Source organism: Prunus dulcis, chromosome 1 (assembly GCF_902201215.1).
Source record: "Prunus dulcis chromosome 1, ALMONDv2, whole genome shotgun sequence".
Classification (NCBI taxonomy): domain Eukaryota; kingdom Viridiplantae; phylum Streptophyta; class Magnoliopsida; order Rosales; family Rosaceae; genus Prunus; species Prunus dulcis.
Window position 1 is genome coordinate 25,947,857 of NC_047650.1, and position 21,131 is coordinate 25,968,987.

The 21,131-nt window shown below is 38.0% G+C and overlaps 3 protein-coding genes across 3 annotated transcripts; 1 reads left to right on the forward strand and 2 right to left on the reverse strand.

The window, feature by feature from the left end:
- Nucleotides 1–4,114: 4,114 nt before the first annotated feature.
- On the reverse strand, nucleotides 4,115–13,517 carry LOC117614419 (protein PHYLLO, chloroplastic). Its single transcript, XM_034343222.1, has 21 exons — nucleotides 13,477–13,517; nucleotides 13,167–13,294; nucleotides 12,894–13,088; nucleotides 12,461–12,559; nucleotides 11,482–12,048; nucleotides 10,667–10,891; nucleotides 10,234–10,536; nucleotides 9,959–10,026; nucleotides 9,551–9,709; nucleotides 8,835–8,960; nucleotides 8,588–8,719; nucleotides 8,377–8,494; nucleotides 8,136–8,291; nucleotides 7,692–7,934; nucleotides 7,401–7,568; nucleotides 7,089–7,232; nucleotides 6,499–6,960; nucleotides 5,612–5,911; nucleotides 5,370–5,527; nucleotides 5,186–5,293; nucleotides 4,115–5,088 (listed from the first exon to the last, which is right to left on the reverse strand). The coding sequence occupies exons 2-21, from the start codon at nucleotides 13,251–13,253 to the stop codon at nucleotides 4,839–4,841; spliced, it is 4,068 nt and encodes a 1,355-aa protein (XP_034199113.1). The 5' UTR covers nucleotides 13,254–13,294; nucleotides 13,477–13,517; the 3' UTR covers nucleotides 4,115–4,838.
- Nucleotides 13,518–13,705: 188 nt separating this feature from the next.
- Nucleotides 13,706–15,458, reverse strand: LOC117614420 (protein PHYLLO, chloroplastic-like). Its single transcript, XM_034343223.1, has 7 exons — nucleotides 15,297–15,458; nucleotides 15,004–15,213; nucleotides 14,718–14,932; nucleotides 14,473–14,590; nucleotides 14,231–14,331; nucleotides 14,005–14,106; nucleotides 13,706–13,772 (listed from the first exon to the last, which is right to left on the reverse strand). The coding sequence occupies exons 1-6, from the start codon at nucleotides 15,447–15,449 to the stop codon at nucleotides 14,061–14,063; spliced, it is 843 nt and encodes a 280-aa protein (XP_034199114.1). The 5' UTR covers nucleotides 15,450–15,458; the 3' UTR covers nucleotides 13,706–13,772; nucleotides 14,005–14,060.
- A 776-nt stretch (nucleotides 15,459–16,234) lies between these two features.
- Nucleotides 16,235–17,663, forward strand: LOC117615319 (fe(2+) transport protein 1-like). Its single transcript, XM_034344384.1, has 3 exons — nucleotides 16,235–16,899; nucleotides 17,036–17,185; nucleotides 17,282–17,663. Exons 1-3 carry the CDS (start codon nucleotides 16,270–16,272, stop codon nucleotides 17,585–17,587), a joined length of 1,086 nt encoding a protein of 361 aa, XP_034200275.1. The 5' UTR covers nucleotides 16,235–16,269; the 3' UTR covers nucleotides 17,588–17,663.
- The last annotated feature ends 3,468 nt before the right edge of the window (nucleotides 17,664–21,131 follow it).

Consider the following 21,131-nt stretch of genomic DNA (forward strand, 5'->3'; position numbering starts at 1 on the left):
TTTTGTTTTGGGTTCTTACATAAGGCCTTGTTGGAGCTTGTTCACACAGAGGTTTGTGGACCCATGAGAACTCCATCTCTTGATAACAACAAGTACTTTATCCTGTTCATAGATGACTGGACTAGAATGACGTGGGTTTATTTTCTATGAAAAAAGATCATAAGTATTTAACATCTTCAAAAAAAATTCAAAACTCATGTCGAAAAACAAAGTGGCCACTATATTAAAGCTCTAAGAAGTGATAGAGGAAAAGAATATACCTCTAAAGAATTCAACAAATTTTGTGAAGATGAAGGAGTAGAGCATCAACTAACAATTGGCTATGCTCCTAAACAAAAGGGAGTCTTAGAAATAAAAAATAGAACTGTCATGGAGATGGCAAGATCCATGATATTTGAAAAAGGCTTGCCAAACACATTCTGAGCAGAAGTTGTATATACAGCAGTATACTTGCTAAATAGATGCCCAACAAAAACTTTACAAAATAAGACTCCTATTGAGGCTTGAAGCAATATATGAAGTCATCAGCAAAGCATCTCAAAGTATTTGGATGCATTTGCTATATATGTGCACATGAAGTTGGTATATTCCTGTTATACAATTCCTAATCTAAAGGCTATCAAGTCTAGAATCCCATAATTAAGAAGTTCATGATAAGTCGAGATGTTGAGTTCAATGAATCGGTGTCATGGAACTGGGAGGAAGAAAAAGTTGAAAGGAAAAGTGTTACTATAACAACCATGCAGAGAGGAAACTGGAGACACTCCAGGTACGACTCCACCACCTACATAAACTCCTCCATTTATACAACATGAATGCTCTCTAGAACCAGAACAAAGAACTAGATCACTCGAAGATATATATGAAACTTGCAACTTTATAACTATAGAACCAGAAACTTTTGAAGTTATGGTAAAAGAAAAAATCTGGAGAAAAGCTATGGAAGAAGAAATCAAAACAATTGAGAAAAATAAAACGTGGGAGCTCATAGATCGCCCACAAGACAAAGAGATCATTGTTTATAAGACCAAATTTAATCATGATAGATCAATACAAAAGTATAAGGCAAGGCTAGTAGCTAAAGGCTATTCGCAGCAGCCGGGCATAGACTACAACGAGACCTTTGCACTAGTTGCAAGACTTGACACTATAAAAGCACTAATAGCACTAGTAGCTCAAAATAAATGGAGAATTTATCAACTAGGCGTAAAGTTTGCATTTCTAAATGGAGACAAGTACGGACTTAAGCAAGCGCCACGAGCATGGAATAGCCGTGTAGGTAAGTACTTCATCAACGCAAGCTTCAGGAGGAGCAAAAGCGAGCCTACTCTCTACACCAAAACTCAAGGTAACTCCGATATCTTGATCTTCTCTATATATGTGGATGACCTCATCTACACTGAAAACAATGAAGAAATAATTCAAGAGTTCAAAGAGGATATGATGAAAACATTCGAGATGAGTGACCTTGGGTTGATGCACTACTTTTTGGGCATTGAGATAAACCAAGAAGAAGATGGAATCTTCATATGCCAGAAAAAGTACATTAAGAATCTATTGAAAAAGTTCAAGATGTACGGGTGCAAGACTATGGCTACTCCTCTTATCAACCAATGAGAAATTAAGAAAGGAAGATGGATCAAGTAAAGCAGATGAATCAGTTTACAAAAGTCTCATTGGGAGCTTACTATAATTGACAACAATAAGACTCGACATCATGTACGTGACAAGCTTACTATCAAGATTTATGCAAAATCCAAGCCAGATGCACTATGGAGCAACAAAGAGAATATTAAGATACTTGCAAGGCACAATTAACTATGGCATATGGTATAAGCCTACTACAGATCCAAGACTATTTGGCTACACAAAAAGTGATTGGGCTGGACCAGTGGATGACATGAAAAGCACATCAGGTTATGCATTTACAATTGGGTCTGGTATATTTTCATGGTCATCGAGAAAACAAGATACCGTGGCATAATCATCAGCAGAAGTCCAGTACGTAGTAGTAGCAAGTACAACATGCCAAGCTATATGGCTCAAAAGAATATTTGAAGATATAGGAGAGTGTCAAACAAAAGCTACTAAAATACTTTGCGACAACAAGTCTGATATAGTAGTGGTGAAGAATCTAGTGTTTCACATCAGGACAAAGCATATTGCCATCAAGCATCACTTCTTACGAGAAGTCTCAGCAAACAAAGAAGTTGAGCTCAAGTACTGCAAGACAGAGGAGCAAATTGCAGACATCTTCACTAAGGCAATTCCAAGACCAAAATTCAAATTCCTACGAAACATGTTCGGAATAACATAAATATACATTAAGAATGAGTGTTAAACATTAACGCACAGTTGTGTGATAAAACTAGAAAATTCTAGAATAATTGAGAGAATTACTAAGTAAAAGATGGTTGACTCTTACTAGAACCATCCTAATAATTATCTATTGTAATTGTAACTAGAGAATTCTAGAATTATAGGAGTAAGGCCCGTTTGGGATTGCTTTTTTTTTTTTTGCCAAAAATATGCTTCACTTTAAAGTTAATCAATTTAAGGTGTTTGGTAAAAATAAAATATGATTATTTTAAAATTAGTAGCCTTTTAACAGCAGCTTTTAAAAGCAGGTGCTGGATTACTTTTGAAAGTTGCTTTCAAAAGAAGTAGAGATGAGCCTTTAATGAATTTTTTTTAATTATCAAAATACCATTATTCATTTAAAAAAAATGACACTACCTCCACTTCCACATCCAACTCAATCACCACATTCACAACCTCCACAACCAACATCCACCACTACCTCCTCCTCCACCACCTCCACATCCACTACCACAACCACCAACTCCATCGTCATCACCACCACCACTTTCACCTCCATCTCTTTCACCACCACCTCCACTCCACCACCACCACTACCACCACATGATTAGCACATATCACTTTCAGCATCATGTCTATTTTAGTCATTATTCACAGTTACAACAGTTTTATATTAAAATTCACCAAACGGTTTTGATATTGCTTTTTGTACTAACACTTTAAAAATATTGTTTACCAAACATGGAGCTACTTTACAGCTAATTACAGCTAATTATTTTCAAAGCACAGCATAAGTAACTTTTTTTTAAAAATGACAACAATCCCAAACTGAGCCTAACTTGTGGCTTAAAATGCCTTAGATAAAGTCGGTTACTGTACAGCCGACTTTTCCAAGCAAAATTGCCGACTTAGCATCTGTATAAATAAGCATGTAACCCACTCAAGTAATGAAGCTGAAAACTACAGCTATCCAACTCAAGTAATCAAGCCTTATACCTTTCCTGCTTCATTCAAGTATAACTACTTTGTTACTCTTTCAAAAGTTTTCATTCCAAGTTAAGCTATTTTCCTAAACCTCTTCTCCCATAAACTAACATCAAGGTTGCCAACAAGAGCAGAAGCCAGCAACTTGGTTCAGGAACAATGTTCCACTACCGCTGACTGCAATAAAACTGAATGCTTTGAAGGCCGGGTTATTTGTATTGACAACAAATGCACATGCATAGATGTTTTCGTTGGGGCTGACGCGCCAGCACCGGGAATAGTCCAGACGCCTGAAATAGGCGAAAGTTGGACTGGCCGTGACTCTGGAAGACTTGTATGCGTAGATGGCAGCCCCTTTTGCAATGCAAATGCATAGACAGGAGGGTTGGCAAGTCTTGTTCTAATGTTTGTGACAGCAAAGGAATGTATTGTGTACGGGGAAATCTCAGATGTAACGATGGCAAATGCATTTTGCGTTGACGACCATCCCTTGAGCCTGTCTTCTTAGATTTAGTTTTCTTCTCCAAGTTCCATAAAATCAATAACTGGAGAAATATAAATAGCAAAATTGATTCTTCAATAATAGTTTTGTCGATCGGCTAATTTTGTATGCAGATGTGGTGGGTTTCCCACATGTATCTAAGACAAACATCCCCATAGTTTGGAAATTAATTTATTAATCTGCCATTTTTAGCTTTCTTTGGCTTTAAAACTAGACATATAAATACAGCTCGTTTAGTATGTAGGAGCAAACCTTATTATGGTGAAGGCTACATCTAACACAACTATACGGGTCGTCTTCTTGGTCACTGCAACTTGTGAGCTCTCTCTATTTCTCCCATATGAGTGTTTGTGTTACATCTACACATATAGTGGTCGGTAATGAAACATTGTTTGCAGGTGTAGCATTTTCAAGGTTGCCAGGAGCAGAAGTCAGCAGTTTGGTTCAAGAACACTGTTCTGCTAACGCTGACTGCAATATACCCGAATGCATTTCAGGCACAGTTGTTTGTATTGACGACAAATGCACATGTATGTTGGTCGATGCGTCGGCACCTGAAATAGGCCAATGTTGGACTAGCTGTGACTGTGAAGGAACCATGTGTGTTGGGGGCAAGGGCCTTCTGTATCGATGGAGAATGCAGATGCAAAAAACAAAGGCAGATTATTGGCAAGGCTTGCTCTGTTGTTCATGACTGCCAAGGAATCATTTGTGCAGGGGCAAATCTCAAATGTGTTGATGGCCAATGCATGTGTGTAGACCCTCGCTTAAGCCCGACTTCTTAGATCTTCTGTTCTCCTAGGTGCAAAATCAAATCAATAATTGTGATGAGACCAACAAGTGTCTGCGGTTGTATTCTATTCAGAAATTAATAATAAAAGTTAATTCTCAGGTAGCGATTTTTCAATCACTCTCTGGAGAATGATTTCTTTCTTTTTATTTTATTTTATTTTATTTTTTTTGCAACCAAATCTCTGAAGAAAACTGTAAAAATGAGAAGATTACAACATCTCTAAATGGCCTTCTGGTTTGATCAGTTCACTCTTGTCAAAAACCGCCTCAATGTGCTGATTACAGGGAGAGGGTTTTCGAGATGAGCAGCATGGCCACAATCTGGAATCTCAACTATCTCGGAAATGTCATTAGGCGGGCCGTCACCAGTCACCGTACCACCACCGATCTCAAGGCACATATCCTTAGCTATTGTCTTGAACTTTCTATCTTTCTCTCCAACAATGAGCAAAAGGGGTGTTTTGCAGTGCCTTAAGTCTTCCCACAATGGCCTAACATGTTAAAAGAGTCATCAACTCTCCTGACTTATTATTCAGAATGTATGTTGTGCGAGAATCAAATATTCAGTAAATAGTCAAGTAAGCTTACAGTTGCCTCCCAACACTTAAAGCAGATAGAACTTTTGCAAGACTGTGCACATCTTCATGAAGCAGGCGGGTGCCGACTATCTGACAAAATCGAGGATGGACTCTTAAGCTGTTCAAATTACTCATACGGTTAGAGATGCATGAAGAATCCAAACACCATAAAATGAGAAAATTCTTAAAATCACCTGTTCCACAGCTCTCCAGAGTACCAGTTGTCCAGAAAAAGCTCTAAGCCGTGAGCAATAAGAAAGCGTGCTCTAGAGTCATCTTTAGCTCTACGAACTTTTCTTTCCACTTCATCTTTTAATCCAGGGCTTCCAGATATTACAACAGCTCCCTTGACCTTCATGACAAAATCCAACTTTTGTTAACACCACAAAAACATAAGCTCAAATTGAAATTAAAATCTTAAAAAATGCAGACATACTTTGTCAGTAAGCCTTAGAGCCATGTAGAGCGCGATCCTTGCTCCCATAGAATATCCCACAATGGTAACCTTCCCAGGCGTAATATGCTTTATCAATTCACATAAAAGATCGGCAACCACCTCAATTGACAAACCTGAATCCTGTGTAGCATCGTTATCGCCATGGTTCTGTATCTTTGTTCCACCATGACCAGGGAGGTCGATCGCAACGCATCTCGCACATCCTGAAATGGCCTTCATGATAGCAATCCAATCTTCACCAGTTCCAAGAAACCCATGAAGAAATACAAATACATTATCCTGCATCAGCTTAATTCTGGTGTCAGTGAGCATGCTGTATAGGATTAGTACTACATGTCAATGCATATGAAACGCATCATCTCCTACCCAACCTCACCCTCAACCTTGTATGGAAATGGGAAGAGCATGAACCAAATGCATGTCCCAATCTTGAATCAGCCAAGAAAATCCCTAAGTTCCAATCGAGAACCACCAGAGTAATCCATTTAGCTATTAACTGCTGATCTTTATTCTGAGAACTACAAAAGACTTGCTTGCAATAACACTCAACAACACCTCTCATCCCCCAATCTTGTATCCCATCACTACCCTCAAAATATATCAAGAGGGCATAAACATCCCAGTCATTCCAATAACCTTCCACATAAAAAAGTCTCGAGCAGAGAAAACCAACCAATTATTACCATAGCCTGATAGCTGATACCATAACTATCCATCCTAAATTGTAGTTATATCTAGTGCCAAAAATGCAGAAATGTCAATTTATGCCAACAAGATGTTCAGGGTATACTCCTTAGATGGCAAAAGAAAATAGAAAAGGTTGGAGAGAGAGAAAGAGAGTTTTCAAGTACATGAATTTTACTAACATCATATCTTTGTCCAATCTCGTGGACTTTGATGGAACAAGAGAAATCCTTTGAATCTACAGGCAGCTGGTATACACAAACTTGCTCTCCAGTAAAAGTTCCATGAATTATGTTGCGATTAATTTGAAATTTCCGAAGAACTTGATCAGCATCAGCAACAGATGCTTCTACGGAGCCACTATCTGGATTACAACTTATCTTGAGAGGAGTGATAGTTACATCTTCTTTTAACCAGCAGTATGTTCCTAAACCATGCGCTATTGATGGGGCCAATGCATAATTCATCATTTCACATATTTCTGAATTCTTCTGGTTGAGATAACAGGAAAACTGAATATATGCTGACAAACCTAGGCCACTTTCAAATACAGCACTAATAACAGCCATTTTTCGGTGCTGCTGGGCCCATTGGGCAATTATTGCTGCATTTTCAAAGCCACCAACAACACTAGGCTTAATAACCTGAAAGAACCAATATGAACAACCTAAATCAGGAATGTAAAATTAGCATATCTCACAAGTGGTCATAAATTTCAATAACAGAGACATCAAATTGCAAAATATACCGATGAGCATAAATTGCTACTTACAATAGCTACTATTCCTGGATGGGTATACTTCACTAGCGTATGAAGTGGATGTTCTCTGATACTGTCAATAGTTTCGTCCAGTGCCACGGGTAACCCACTTTCTTCGCAGAACTTGATAATATCACCTTCATTATGAACAGGTTCCTGAGATAAATAAATAGTCATAGGGTCAAACACTAACATTGAGAATATATTGAGAAATAAATGTACATAGATAAAAGGAAAGCGAGGCACAACATTGAATCATCAAAATTTCAAGTACGGCAAATGGTAATGTAGAGTACAAATGTTAACAAAAATTTCAGAGTATACCTCAATATACTGCAGATCACAATCCTTCACCAAGGAGCCAAACTGGATAGCTTCTTTATATGTCCAGTTCCGATTGGCATCTGCACGAACTTCAATCTGGTATCCAACTTTCTTTCTTATTTCCTGTATAACTGCAGCATCATGCAAGGGACTCCCGTGACGTGCTACCTGTTGCAAAATCAATGGAAAGCCACCACTCAAAGCATTTATTTTTCTTTACTGCATAATAACAGAGTCAAGTTGACAAGAATGTTTGTAATATTAACAACGTGAATTTAGAGAGATCAGTGCCTTCAGCTTTACTGCAGTAAATCCTTCTTCAACAAGTGCAGCAACAACATCAGCTACTTGTGTAGGTGTTCCTTTTGAATCAACAAGGGCACAAATCTGAACTGTTGACGAATTTTCAGATATACCTCCTTCAGCTTTCCGGGGATGGAGTATGCCTAATAAATTGGAACCCTGTCTTGTCGCTAATGCATTGAGAATTGCCATTTCCAAACCACATCTGACACTAGGAAGGAGCGTGCATGGCTGTATCACAGTCACAAGCATATGTTCTTTAAAGCATAACTCTATTGAAGATGGTATAAAGACAAGAAGATATACTTATAAATTATAGCATAGCTCTGTCTTTTTCTCTTTTTGAAAAGTGACAATGGTCAATTCTCTTTTTATTTTCAGCTTTTTCTACCAAGTATATGATATTCATATGCAAAAAAAAGTTGGCTCTACCAGGATTCCCAGGTTTGTCCATATCCAACAAGAAAATGAGCCCTTTAGCAGAGGAAGGAAGCAACTAATCTGAGCACCTTTCATCATATGAATAAGAAACCTCAGTTGCTCTTCTACATCTAGCAGGCTTTCTCTGTGGATATCTAGAGGAGAAACCTGTTCAATTAAAGTCACGAATGGTCAAATGATGATCATAGAATACAAGAGTAGATTAAGCAGACAAATAGTAAACCAAACTAACCTCGCCAAACCCAACGCTTCCATCTTCAAGATACAAAGTTAAAATAAACCCTTCTCTATAGAACCTGGTCTCATTATCATCAACAGAAATCATAGTAGGAGGAGCACAGAGTGGTATACTGCCCCAAGCAGAAAATAAAATAAACATATCAAATCCTTTGTAAGCATATGTAGAGAATATTCAAAATTTATTCCATCGACAAAGAACTCACCTAAATGATGAATACTCCATTCTGTGGACTCTGTAAAGTAAAGCACCATCTTCTGTTGAGTCTTCAACAGAAAGCCTCGAGAAGAGGCTCATTGCATGATCTGCTGCTTGGCAGGCAAACTTTCTTAAAGTACTGAGATAAGAGAAACCACCAACCTTGATAAGTACTGAAGAGAGAAAGAATATGTCTGCAGTCAGCTGATAAGCTGATAACAATGAGTTGTTATCAAGGTAGCAAAACCACCAACCTGTGAAAGGTGGCATTGGCATCTATGCAGCTCTCAACTTCAATGACACGATCCACCTCTTCATGTTGAGATGTGAATAATGCATCTTCAAGCTCCAACTTTGTTTTCACATGTAGATGCATCACACTGAAAGATTATTTTGTTAAAGTCTAAGGTACAATTGGTTTACATATTGCTGATGGTCAGTCAACGATGAAGATGAAGAATGTAACCATTGGTGCAGTTTTTCAACCATCAAAATCATATATTCAGTCACATTCTCTAGTCAGTTTCCAAATACCATATTTCTCGGATCTTCTACCTATTGGAATTTCACAACTTGTGAGATCAAGTCTCAACTCACACCAATACATGTCTTTATTATGGCTAACCAAATTTAGTGAAGCAGTATAAATTCTACATTCCCCATCTTGCCAATATGCTATGTTGTTTCAAGGGTTTTTCATTGCTTGGTAGGTGATCATTACTCCTACACCCTCAAATCCTGTTCTCTGATTTTAAGTAGCTATTGAATTGCTTCACAAGTAGCAACTTTAAGCACCTCCAACTCAAGCTATTAGTATAACGACAAAAGACACAACACAACAAGGTGAAACTTCTGGCTCTTTTCCTTTAGTTATTATCTTAAATAGAAATGTATGATTGTATGACTATATGAATCACATGGTCAGCAGCAAAAACAAATTCATATACTTCATATATACAAAGGATTTTACCCATGTGCCGCACACAGCTCGTGGATTGAAACATTGTGAGAGGTGTAGAAGTATTGATTTAGTATTCTTGGCTCAACTCTATCTGCTAGAGGAAGAAGACTGAATATTGCACCACCATGATTATTAATTACAACTATCGTCATTGGTTTCCGCAATGTCCTACATCACACGGTACATTTGTTAAACCAATAAAGTAACAAAGAATTTATACTGATTATCAGACAACATAAAGAAAAAGAAACACATATGCAGATGATATCAAAAGGCATATACTAACCATTATTCTGTTCTAAGTAAATGAAAGGAAGATCAGAAGACTTTTTAAAAAATGAAGGGGAAAAAGAAAAGGAGGCAATGTACCAGAACAGAACTTACAAGCCTGAAAAACGAAATAGATTAGCATCCTACCTCTGGTTCACAATTGCCAAGCCATTTGTATCATGGAGGAAAGAAACATCTCCAATCACACAAAGCACCTGAACATATTACAAATTTGAAGCATTGTAAACTTGTATAGGTTGAAAGGAGAATAGGAAAAAGAACTAAGTGCCAGCTGACAATTATTGCAAGCATCCATACAGTGACGATTAAATGAATTTCTTAGCTGATTTATATCCCTCGCAGAGCCAGGTGAGTTTGCAGTGGGCAATTGCAAGAAATGAAGACAACTATCAAAAACTTACTTGTTTATTGCATCCTACAGCAAAGCCAACAGCTGTGCTGAGTAACCCATCAATACCACTTGCACCTCTATTCCCAGCCACCCGAATCATATGACGGGGTAGTTCTGATTTTGAAGTCACGTCTGCAATGCGATCACTACAGCCTGACCAACCACGCCCGTACATGTCTGCATCGCGTATGGCCATACTGTTCCCAATGAAAAGAGCAGACTCAGCTGAAAGTGCTTCGGATACTACGTGTGCAACTTGAGGTTCAGTCAAGGAGTCTGTGGCATAAATTTGAAATGACAACTCCCTTGCAACCTATAGTATAGGAAAAGAGTTACAAAGGAAAACCCAGGAAAGAAAAATAGAAAAAAGAGGTTCTATTATTCCACAAAAATCACCAAATATTTGACATAAAATTTAGAGCCACATTCTTGTGATCCATTACCATTGCATTTAGCATTCGAAGATAAGCGCTCCATTCATTGCTCATATGGGGAAATCCAGCTTTACATAAATAATCAGCAAATTCAACAATGCTACTTTGGATTCTATGGGTTACAATATGAGAAGGATCTTGACGAAATGGATGCTTGTCAACCATGACATAAGAGCATGGAAAGCAGTCCTCTAGCATCTTAGCAACACGCTTGCTTGTAATCCTACTCCCAATCTGTTTGTAAAACAAATCAAGGCGTTAAATCAACAGAAAAAGAAAACAGCTCCTCATGCAATTGGCATCTGTAGTCTAAGCTCCACAACCATGGTTACAGGATTTATGTAAATGTTAACTCCTCCACAGGGTTCAAGAATATCATTTAGCCCATGCTAAACTACCAGATTGTCTCTCTAAATGCAAGTAATCAATAATATAATTTAGTTATTTATTTATATTTTGTAATTTTCAGTTGCTTTAGTCTTCTTTATGAATGCAGTGACATTTATTAAGTTGCATGTTTCTGATGCCTTTTTGTAACAACCAATTACTTATTCATCAAATCCACTGAGTAAAATACTCCTCGGATTCAAACATTTTTCATCCTCAACTTAAGTTTCATGCTATATAGAATAGAGGGAAGTTCCTTTTGCCAGGATTGCTGACTTTCAAATACTCTTACATTGAAAAAACTACTGCATTTGCACTTTCACCTACCCTCAACTATAATCAAGGTGTCTCATGCTTTCATGGAGAAGACAAGTTTAACAATGAGGCCTTAAGACTAAGCTGAGTGAAAGAGGTGGGTCATGAAGGAAGAGGCATACCTGAATAATCACATCAAGATTTATCCCACTGCGTACAGAATCAGATAGTAGAGCATGGTCAAGATGATCAACAAATAATAAATCATCTTCAATTTCTGGAAAAGCAGTCGAAAGCTTTCTCAATCGTAATCCTGACAAGATGTCAGCTACAACAGGCCACTGAAGGTGTTTAGCCAAGAGAAGAACTGCCCACATCTCATCTTCTGAATGGATTGCACCAATAAGTAGAAGCCCTTTGTTAGTGCCTTTAATTACATTCATAATCTCTGACATTTGGCCACAACCATCATCATACGCATGAACACGTTGTACTTGAATATACTTAGTAAACGGTTCGGCACTGGACATCCAAAAGTCTAATCCTTTCAAACAGCTCAACATCCATTTTCTAGGGCTATTTTCCAGTGGCTCCCTGAAAGGACAGTTAATATGAACAGGGCCACATGGTGAAGAGGTTGCCCAATGTACAGCAGAGTCAAGTGTCGTAAGCACCATCCGTGCTGGAATATGATCAGTAGGTGCAGGAAGGCTGAAGAAAAACCTTACAAAGGAACCAAAATGGTTTACCTGGCATACAAATTTTTTAAAATATGAAACTAAGGAAAAAAAAATTGATCCATAATCTCAATGCTGAAACTAGTTACTTCCACATGCAACTTCATCTTAGTACCAATTCTACCTTAAAATGTTTTGCTTATACAGAGAATTAGGATGTATCTATTACAGAAATGAAGTATGTTCACTAGCTCACCGTGTAAATAAATAACTCTAACTCAACTAGGCCTAAAATTCCTTTATTTGCCATCAGCCTCTATGCTCTGATGAAATTACAACTGTAAGATGGTTTACAACCATGAAATTCATAGTCGTTCAATTTCAAGAGTATAATCAGTATATCACACAGAAATACTACATAGGCATATGCATATTTATATATCAAAAAATAAAAATACTACTAAATAACATGTATTTTAAATACCTGATTGATTGCTTGGTTTGCCCCAGCATCCTGCAATTCTGCAGGACGGTCAGCTGTGAGCAATAGAAGTGGTACGAAATCTTGACTAGCCTCGACCACCTGGACATTTTTTCAATATTATGTGAACAGCAGAAAATTAAGAAAGTGCCATAGACAGAAATAAAATCATACAGTTTGCATCATAAACACATATGTGGTGAACATCGACTTGTAAAATTGGGATGAGAACATTTTCCAGCATGAAAAAACCAGAGCAAGACTATGCAAAAGTATTCTAGAAGGCCAAGTGGTTGAATACCATAACACAAAGTTGCAGAATAGAGAGGAACAAAATTAAATAAATGAAAAAACATTTTTTAATCACTGAAAAAGCCTTGTATTTCAGTTGCAGAAAATAGATGAAACATTTAGGATTAATTTTGAGTAAACTTACAGCAGGAAGAAGGTTTGAAACTGCAGTTCCAGATGATGTTATGACTACTGCTGGTTTGTGAGATCCTCTTGCATAACCAACAGCATGAAATGCAAGTGAGCGCTCATCGAAGCATACAATACAAGTAATAAGAGGATGAGTAGAAGCAGCAACAGCAAGAGGGGATGATCTTGATCCTGGAGCTACACAAAAATACTAGAATGAAGATTAAGAATGAATCAGGCAAATGTACCACATTCAGATATAGATAGACTTATAAATACTTAATCTCACCGTCAAACCAAGTCGACAACATTCTTCAATTATAAGCGATGCCCAAACAGTATTGATATTGGCACAATCATGAGCTGAGTAACACATTTTATGAGCTTGATCCAGCTGAGTAGAAAGAGACACAAATCCTGAACAATATTCACCCAAGTTTGTTCCCTCCAACAATATTAAAATAAAAACTCAATGTAAGCATATAAAGCAGGTATCATGTCTTCTGCCAAGATATCTTTTTTACTTCCATTGCTCATAAGCATTCAAAGTATTTATGAACCTATGCTTTCCTAAAGTTAGTAACACGACAGTGTCATACCATGTTACTAGCAACAGCAATGGTAGGTGAAAGCCTGATACAAAACTGGCAGGAAGATGGAGCCTCTTTCTGCAAAAGAGGTAAATGACATTAAAACAATCAGCCTAAGAATGTTCAACTTCAATAAATAAATAAATAAAACATTAACGGAACAACATTAATTGCCTATCTGAGACACCAATAGTAAGTGCAACCCTACAGATGAAAATGAACAATTACCAGGAAAGGGAGGATACCAGTGCCATGATGTCAGCCACAACATATTTTCTTCTTGATGACAGAGCGTTCATGTATACCTACAAAACCTTGTCACTCAGAAATGGAAACCAGAAAAACCCGACAGCTAAATAAATATAAAATCCTTGACAAAATTCCAACCCAAACTTTCAGGGATAATTTGAGTTGTACGCTTGTAACAAAGAGTTTAGATTGTCCATGTTTATCAATTTTAACATTATTTAATGGAAACTATTACATTATTGCAATGGGAAACACTATTTAGATTATCCAAAATCTTGATCTCTATACCATGGGAATAGTTCCATCCTCCTCAAGATTGAGCTTTCTAAGAGTACATCTTATATTCATGGTGTGGTTGCTCTTTGCTGTGGGCCAAATATGACAACTGGCCTGAAAAGGCATATCATAGTCAACATCATGAGTAGGAAAAATAAGCCAACCAAAATGAAAAAGATACAGAACCACAGTTCAAAAAGAGAGACTACAACCACAGCATACCTGGTTGAAACATAACTCGTAAGAATGAATGGCGTCCTCAAATGTACAAAGGGAAGAGTCACTCCAAGCAATTGTTGCTGCTAAAATAGAAGTGCCCTCATACTCGTGTAACTCAATCTGTTAAATATAATATTCTTAATGTTATGTTCACTGTAGTTCAACCACACAGCCATCAACTTCAACTATTCGTAATCCTAAATTTTGAAAGTGAAAATAATGATGCACTAAATAGTCAAATCAACACGCACACAAGTTTACCTGAGGAACGAAAAAGTAATACGAGCCCGCTTCATGCTTCATGAAAGATGACTCTTGGTCGTAATTATTATCCATAAAACCGTAAGCTATTACAGAGGTTGATTCATTTGATAAATATCTGGAAGAAAAAACATGCATATATTTTTAACATAGCACACATAACAAAATGCAAACTTTCGATGATAAAAATCGTAGTGTAGATTATATAAAAGAGAATGCAACAAAGGAGAGGGACCTAAACGAACCTCTTGATCCTAGAAGACGAAGAAGAAGAAAACGACGACGGAGTATAGTAAATTGCGGCACCAATTCCAAAAACTCCTCGGGTTTCATTCACATACAGTGATTTTAAACTCGGATTTTCGGTATCCTTGGAGATGAAAAACAGAGGATAAACAGCAGACGACTCCGGTTGACTGCAAAACCAGTTCAAGGCTTTGGCACTCGGCGGCACAGCCACCTGTGAAATTCACAATTCAGCGTACATTGTACGACTAACCAATAAAATCAAAAGAATAGAGATTTGATTACCTGAAACCTATGAAATCCACTAGGAGTAGAAGGAGGATTGAGCTTGAACTCTTCAACTACCTCATTGATCTTTTGAAGCCCTTGCTCAAGAGTCAACGCCGGAGTCAGCGTCCGCGTGACGCAGGTCTCGATAACCAAGTCTCCGTCTTCGGTTTGCGATACTTGGCCGATTTCGACTACTGGGCCGTCGAATCTCACTCCTCGAACAACCTAAAAACCAAAAGAGAACAAAAAGATCATACACAAAATCCATAATACGGTGAAAAATAAAGGAGAGGGAAACGGGAAATGACATTGGAATTAGGGTTTGGAGGGAGTCGAAAATGGCGGGAGTTTGGGTTGAGGAATGGGAAAGGCGGTGGTGGCGGTAGTGAGGGCATTGCGTCTGGGAGAGAGAAAGACCTCTTGTAAGGAAGGAAAGAGAGAGAATTGGTGAGTAAGTGCATAATAGCAGTGAGGAGGGAGACTGGAAAAGAAGAGAAAGGGGGAGAGAGAGAGAGAGAGAGAGAGAGAGAGAGAGAGGATAGAGGTGAAAGAGGAAGAAGATAAGGAGACTGCCGTTTCTGTTTTTGAACTGGTAACCGTTGTAAATTCATAATCGGAGAGAGAATGGGCTTCGATTGGATGATGGCTCTTCGATGGCGTCTGATTTTTAGGGCTTGAGAATTGGGCTACATGAAGACCTAATGTCGGTGGTTAGTTGGATCTTCTTGTTGGGCCCAATCGAGTCAATAGCTTTACTCTTTTCGAAGTTTGTTAGAATTTTTTTTTTTTTTTTTAAACGATAAGCATATTCTATCCGCATTAGTTAAAGTGTTTAAGATGAATTAAATAACTATTAGATTAAGTGATCTGTATTATGTGCTTATCCGCATTAATACACGTGGTGGGTTAAGTTCAGCAAAGCCTCTCCTCATTTGGAATTATGCCACGTCATCCAGGCGGCTGACTAGGACGAGTCCAACTACTGACGTGGCAGAAAATTTTCAGTCAAACTCTGCGAGGGCCAAACTCTCAGCACACGCCCGCCACAATTTTTCTTCACCCAAGTCCACGCCTCCAAATTACCCCTCCTTGGCCCAAAATTCACCACCACAAACTGTATTAAAAAACTCCCACGAAGGGCATTCCGGACATTCATCAGCAAGTCTTCCACCTTTAAAACTCTGCCCCAACCAATATATATATTTTCACATCTCAATCAGCTCCCCTCCAACAGATTCGGTATCACACTCCAACAACATCACTGCTTTAGCACCGCTTGTCATGGCTTCTTCCAAGCTCCATGCCCTCACCGTCCTCATCATCCTCATCAGCATAGCGGTCAATGCAGCTGCAGTAGCGGTACAGGACCAATCAGAGCAATGTGGGGCCAAATCAAAAGGAGCGTGCCATGACAAAGCACAAGCACTGAAATTGAAGCTCATTGCCATAGCTTCCATTTTGGTCTTTAGCTTGATCGGCGTCTGCCTGCCACTATTTTCACGCTCAGTTCCGGCTCTCCAGCCCGACAAGGACTTGTTCTCCATCGTCAAAGCTTTAGCCTCCGGTGTCATACTCGCGACGGGGTACATGCACGTGCTGCCTGACTCGTTTGAGTGCTTGACGTCGGTGTGTTTGCCCGAAAAGCCGTGGAAAAAGTTCCCGTTCACGACGTTCGTGGCCATGCTTTCGGCCGTGCTGACTCTCATGGTGGACTCATTTTCTATGAGCCATTATAGGAAAGCTTTCGCTGCAGGTACTCGCAGTGGAGATGAGGAGAATGACAAAAATGTTACCCCTCAATTGGAACATGTTGGTCATGGTCATGGTCATGGCCACGTCCAGGACACTAAGAATGAGGGTGGACTCAATGGCAAGGACTCACAGTTGCTGAGATATCGTGTTGTGGCACAGGTATATAAGTAGTTGCGAGCATGAAACGCTCTTAACCAGTTGAGCTATAACGTGAATTTGTGCATTGGTTTTAGTTATAGGGTTTTATATTGCATTGTGTTTAGGACTCTAATGTAGAGTTGGGCTGTTGATGCAGGTATTGGAACTAGGCATTGTGGTGCACTCAGTGGTGATTGGGCTGTCAATGGGGGCATCAGACAATCCTTGCACAATCAGACCACTCATTGCTGCCCTCTGTTTCCATCAACTCTTTGAAGGAATGGGTCTAGGTGGATGCATACTACAGGTGATTATTATTGTTATTGATTATTAATCTATGGAAAGTAAATTAATTAAAATTAGGACATGTTTGAAATGAATTATATGATGAATGTTGGTGCAGGCTGAATATGGATTGAAGATAAAATCAGTCATGGTGTTCTTCTTCTCAGTCACAACACCATTTGGTATAGCGCTAGGAATTGGTTTGTCAAATGTATACAGTGAGGACAGCCCAACAGCCCTAATTGTGGTAGGGCTGCTGAATGCTGCATCTGCAGGGCTGCTGAACTACATGGCTTTGGTGGATCTGCTAGCAGCTGATTTCATGGGTCCTAAATTGCAAGCCAAACCCAAGCTCCAAATGTGGTCTTACCTTGCAGTTTTTTTAGGCCTAGGAGGAATGTCAGTCATGGCCTTGTGGGCATAGCATAGACAGCAGATCCAACAATATTAATGTTCTCAGAAGCTAGATGGGATTTTGCTGCTCTGCATGTACAGCAGGGACAAGCATTTGATAAGTTTTTATTATTCCTTTTCTTTTTCTTTTTTTTTTCTCCTAGTTAGGAACAAAGTTTGTCACCATGGCAATTTTCTGAAATCAATTCACCAAGTTGTTATTTTGATTCACTTTTGGACTCAAAACCAATCTTTTTATTTTATTTTTTTGCCAAGTTATAATTATTTATTGTTGTCTTGTTATGATTGGATGGTGTGAGTTTCTAACCTTTCCATAGAATACAATACAATACATGATAAATGAGTTTGCATGCTCTGAATTTGATAATCAGCCCTTTTCTTTTCTGCAACCAAAAGGGTAAACTAAATTGACAAGCACTAGCACCTAAAAAAGTTAATGGAATTAAAGTAATTATTAGGGAATTAAAAGTTGAAACATAAAAAAGAGAAAGATTGAAGATTTTTGTAGAAAAACTTCCATTTCCATGGATGCAGATGAGCCATATGTATTAACACTAGTCACCACCACACTTCACAATTTAGATTGTCCCATGCCCAGTGCCCACGGGTGAGACGTCACCAACATATATATATATATATATATACATACATGTCTCATTCCAAAATCAAATTTGGAGAAGACAATAAAATAGGCCTCACAAGTGCAATCAAAAAGACACTCATTCAACTCAAGACCTTTTTTTATAAAGCTTTGGCTTTTTAATAAGTGGCTTTGGTTTGCTTTCTCAATATGCATCACTGATTGGGCTACTGCTTATTTACATTGTAAACTTAAGTAAATGGAGTAATATAAAAATAAATAAAAGTAAAATGACTTAAATGTTGAAAATGGAAATAATGGTAATATGTACAACGCCACTGACTAGACTAATATTGAAAATAAGTTAAATATATAGGTTCCCCCCCCCCCCCCTTTTAAAAAACCACACTGGGCTACAGCCCACTGTAGCCCTTATTGTGGTTCCGCCCGTTGAAAATACTTTCTGATAATCAAAAAAGTGTGTTTAACATCATTTGATTGAAAAACTTAAAAGCACTTCTAAAACATAAAAGTGTTTTCTAGAGAAGCACACGGCACTTGACTTTTTGATATAAATTTTGATGTTCTTCTAATAAAAACGTTTACGCAACGTCTAATAGATTGCGTAAAGATTTTAAGTCCTACACTCAAACGTCTAATTTAACCATGGGGTTAACTAACTCCGAAACTGATCATGTGGGATAATTAATCTATACTAATGGAGACACCAAAAGCTTTGAAGTTGACAAGTGCCTACGCTATTTGTTGAGTTAGGTTCAAAGATGAAGATCATAAGCTCTCACAAACACAATTAACTGCGCATTTTCCACATAATGCAAGTGCATTTTCTGTCATTAGCAAATTAGATGCCAGTGTTTGGTGGAACAAGGACAAATGCTTGTGGCTCTCGATGCTTAGAGAACCCTCTTAATCATTCCTATAATTACGAATTCTATACCTATATTCTGTAGATGATTTGCTTAGATCCACTTGTTATAATTTCCAGATATTCTTCGGTTAATTAATTAAAAGGTAAGGGACCAACTGAACAATCAATAGTCGATAATTATTACTTTGCTTAGGTTAAGTTGCACCAATGATGTGGACGTTCATGATTGGTAAGTGTTCCAAAGGGGATAGAGATGGTTCACTGTGGCACGTCTTTTGGTTGCAAATTTGGCAACAGTTTCTGCAACTTTAGGATTGATTGTACTATAGGAACCTTATTTTGGTGACAAAACTCGAAATACTGTTTTGTTCGTGTTATTCTAAACTACTCTAATTTATGAGAATTTAATTAGTAACTACTATTACCTGTTAAAGATTTATCTTTCTTATTGACGAACGAGTTAAACTAATGACGCTTTAAAACACCTAAACAAATTAACTTTAGCATCCATATTGTAAGTGGATTATGACCTTAATTACGTTGCGTAAGCAGACAAAACAAAGGAGAAACATGCGTGGAATTTTAGTGTTATTTTACTGTAATGCGTCCAGTATTTCCCACCAGTAAATAATATACGACGATACTCCATAAACAACAATGCCACATTAAGATTTGGAGAATATATAATGAATGACAGATCTAAATAAAAATGGTAATCTGGAATAAAATACAGAGGGAATATTCAAAATATAAAAAGATTAAGCAATAAGAGAAAAGGTGATGAGCTTATCCTATATGAACCAATCACTGCAAAGTGTGAAGGGCAGTGAGTGAGTGAGGTCATAAGACAGGGAATTGAAGGGGGGGGAAGATAGAAAAGTGTAGTTGCCTGAGTGGGGGGGAAAGTGGAGACCGTGCACCTAGGGTTAGTGTCGGTACCAAAAATTAAAATTAAAAGTCCATATATTAATAACAGGATTGGAAAGCCCTAAAGGGGCATGACCATAGATGTTCATGAATCAGACGGTGCCTGTGGAAGAAGAAGATCGAGTAAGTACTCTCTTCTCTTTCGTGATTTGGATAAAAATAAATAAAACATAGAAATTGACCAAAACGTTTTCGTTTTTCTTGTTCATGAACAATAATTGGTGGTGTACAGCATGTGGTAATAATTTTCTGCCATGTCCCTCTCAAGTCTCAATGCCACACCATTACCCATTACAAAGGCGAAAAGAAGAAGGGAACTTTTATTTTTCTTTTTAAAGAAAACGTGTTGCGTTAATAGCTTTCAACTGTATATTTCAATTGTTTCATGTCATTAAAGTTAAGATGTTCATGTCACTACAGTCAAAGTTCATGAACGTTTTTCATTACGAAAATATGATCGTACGATACTTATAGGACTAGTATTTGTACGCCTTTTTTTGGTCGAAATATTTGTAAGCTTTTAGGACATATATGACATGTATAATGCCCCAAAAACATGGGTTGGACTCCCATGTTCCATGATCGGTCTATGTTAATTAGCTGTGTGCATATATGAGAGAGAGAGAGAGAGAGAGAGAGAGAGAGAGAGGTGGTGGGTGTGTGGTGTCTTTACTTTGCTAGGGCTGGCTGAGTTGACGGGCCAAGCAAAATGGGGAGTAGCCCTAGTGGGTTGGTCCACCGGGCACCCACGCCAGAGCCTAGCAGAAAAAATAAAAACAAAAATGGACCCACTCTGCATAATCATACGTATGCTTCATATTGGTTGCCCTCTAAATTCCGAAATGATGCAATTTTGGTACCAAAATGGGCAGCTGTTAAATCCAGTCCCCCTCCGTACGCAACCATTTGCTCACTTTTATGGTGCCAATTTGCCAAAGCCAAATGCGGCTCTCTTGTGTCTGCATATTTTTATCCATCACCTATAAACAAATATTTATATATAATACATGTATAGCTAAACTTTGGGAAATTCAAAACATTGTAGCCATGGATCATGTTCGTGTGTGAATCATGTCTTTTGCTTTCTCTTTATTCTTTTGTTTTTTTCTTCTAATGGGTGGGTCCCCAAATTTTCATTTCTGTTCTCTCAATAGGATT

Excerpts from the sequence above, each read along its gene's own strand:
- LOC117614419 (XM_034343222.1), bottom strand. The coding sequence starts at position 13,253 with ATGTGTTACTCAGCTCATGATTGTGCCAATATCAATACTGTTTGGGCA. Across the intron at positions 12,560-12,893 it reads TTTCAAACCTTCTTCCTGCT|GTGGTCGAGGCTAGTCAAGA; the intron begins GTAAGTTTACTC and ends AAAAATGTCCAG. Across the intron at positions 5,294-5,369 it reads TCTGGAGAGCTGTGGAACAG|CTTAAGAGTCCATCCTCGAT; the intron begins GTGATTTTAAGA and ends TAATTTGAACAG.
- LOC117614420 (XM_034343223.1), bottom strand. The coding sequence starts at position 15,449 with ATGCACTTACTCACCAATTCTCTCTCTTTCCTTCCTTACAAGAGGTCT. Across the intron at positions 14,933-15,003 it reads GTGGATTTCATAGGTTTCAG|GTGGCTGTGCCGCCGAGTGC; the intron begins GTAATCAAATCT and ends TGAATTTCACAG. Across the intron at positions 14,107-14,230 it reads GACGCCATTCATTCTTACGA|GCCAGTTGTCATATTTGGCC; the intron begins GTTATGTTTCAA and ends ATGCCTTTTCAG.
- LOC117615319 (XM_034344384.1), top strand. The coding sequence starts at position 16,270 with ATGGCTTCTTCCAAGCTCCATGCCCTCACCGTCCTCATCATCCTCATC. Across the intron at positions 16,900-17,035 it reads GATATCGTGTTGTGGCACAG|GTATTGGAACTAGGCATTGT; the intron begins GTATATAAGTAG and ends CTGTTGATGCAG. Across the intron at positions 17,186-17,281 it reads TAGGTGGATGCATACTACAG|GCTGAATATGGATTGAAGAT; the intron begins GTGATTATTATT and ends ATGTTGGTGCAG.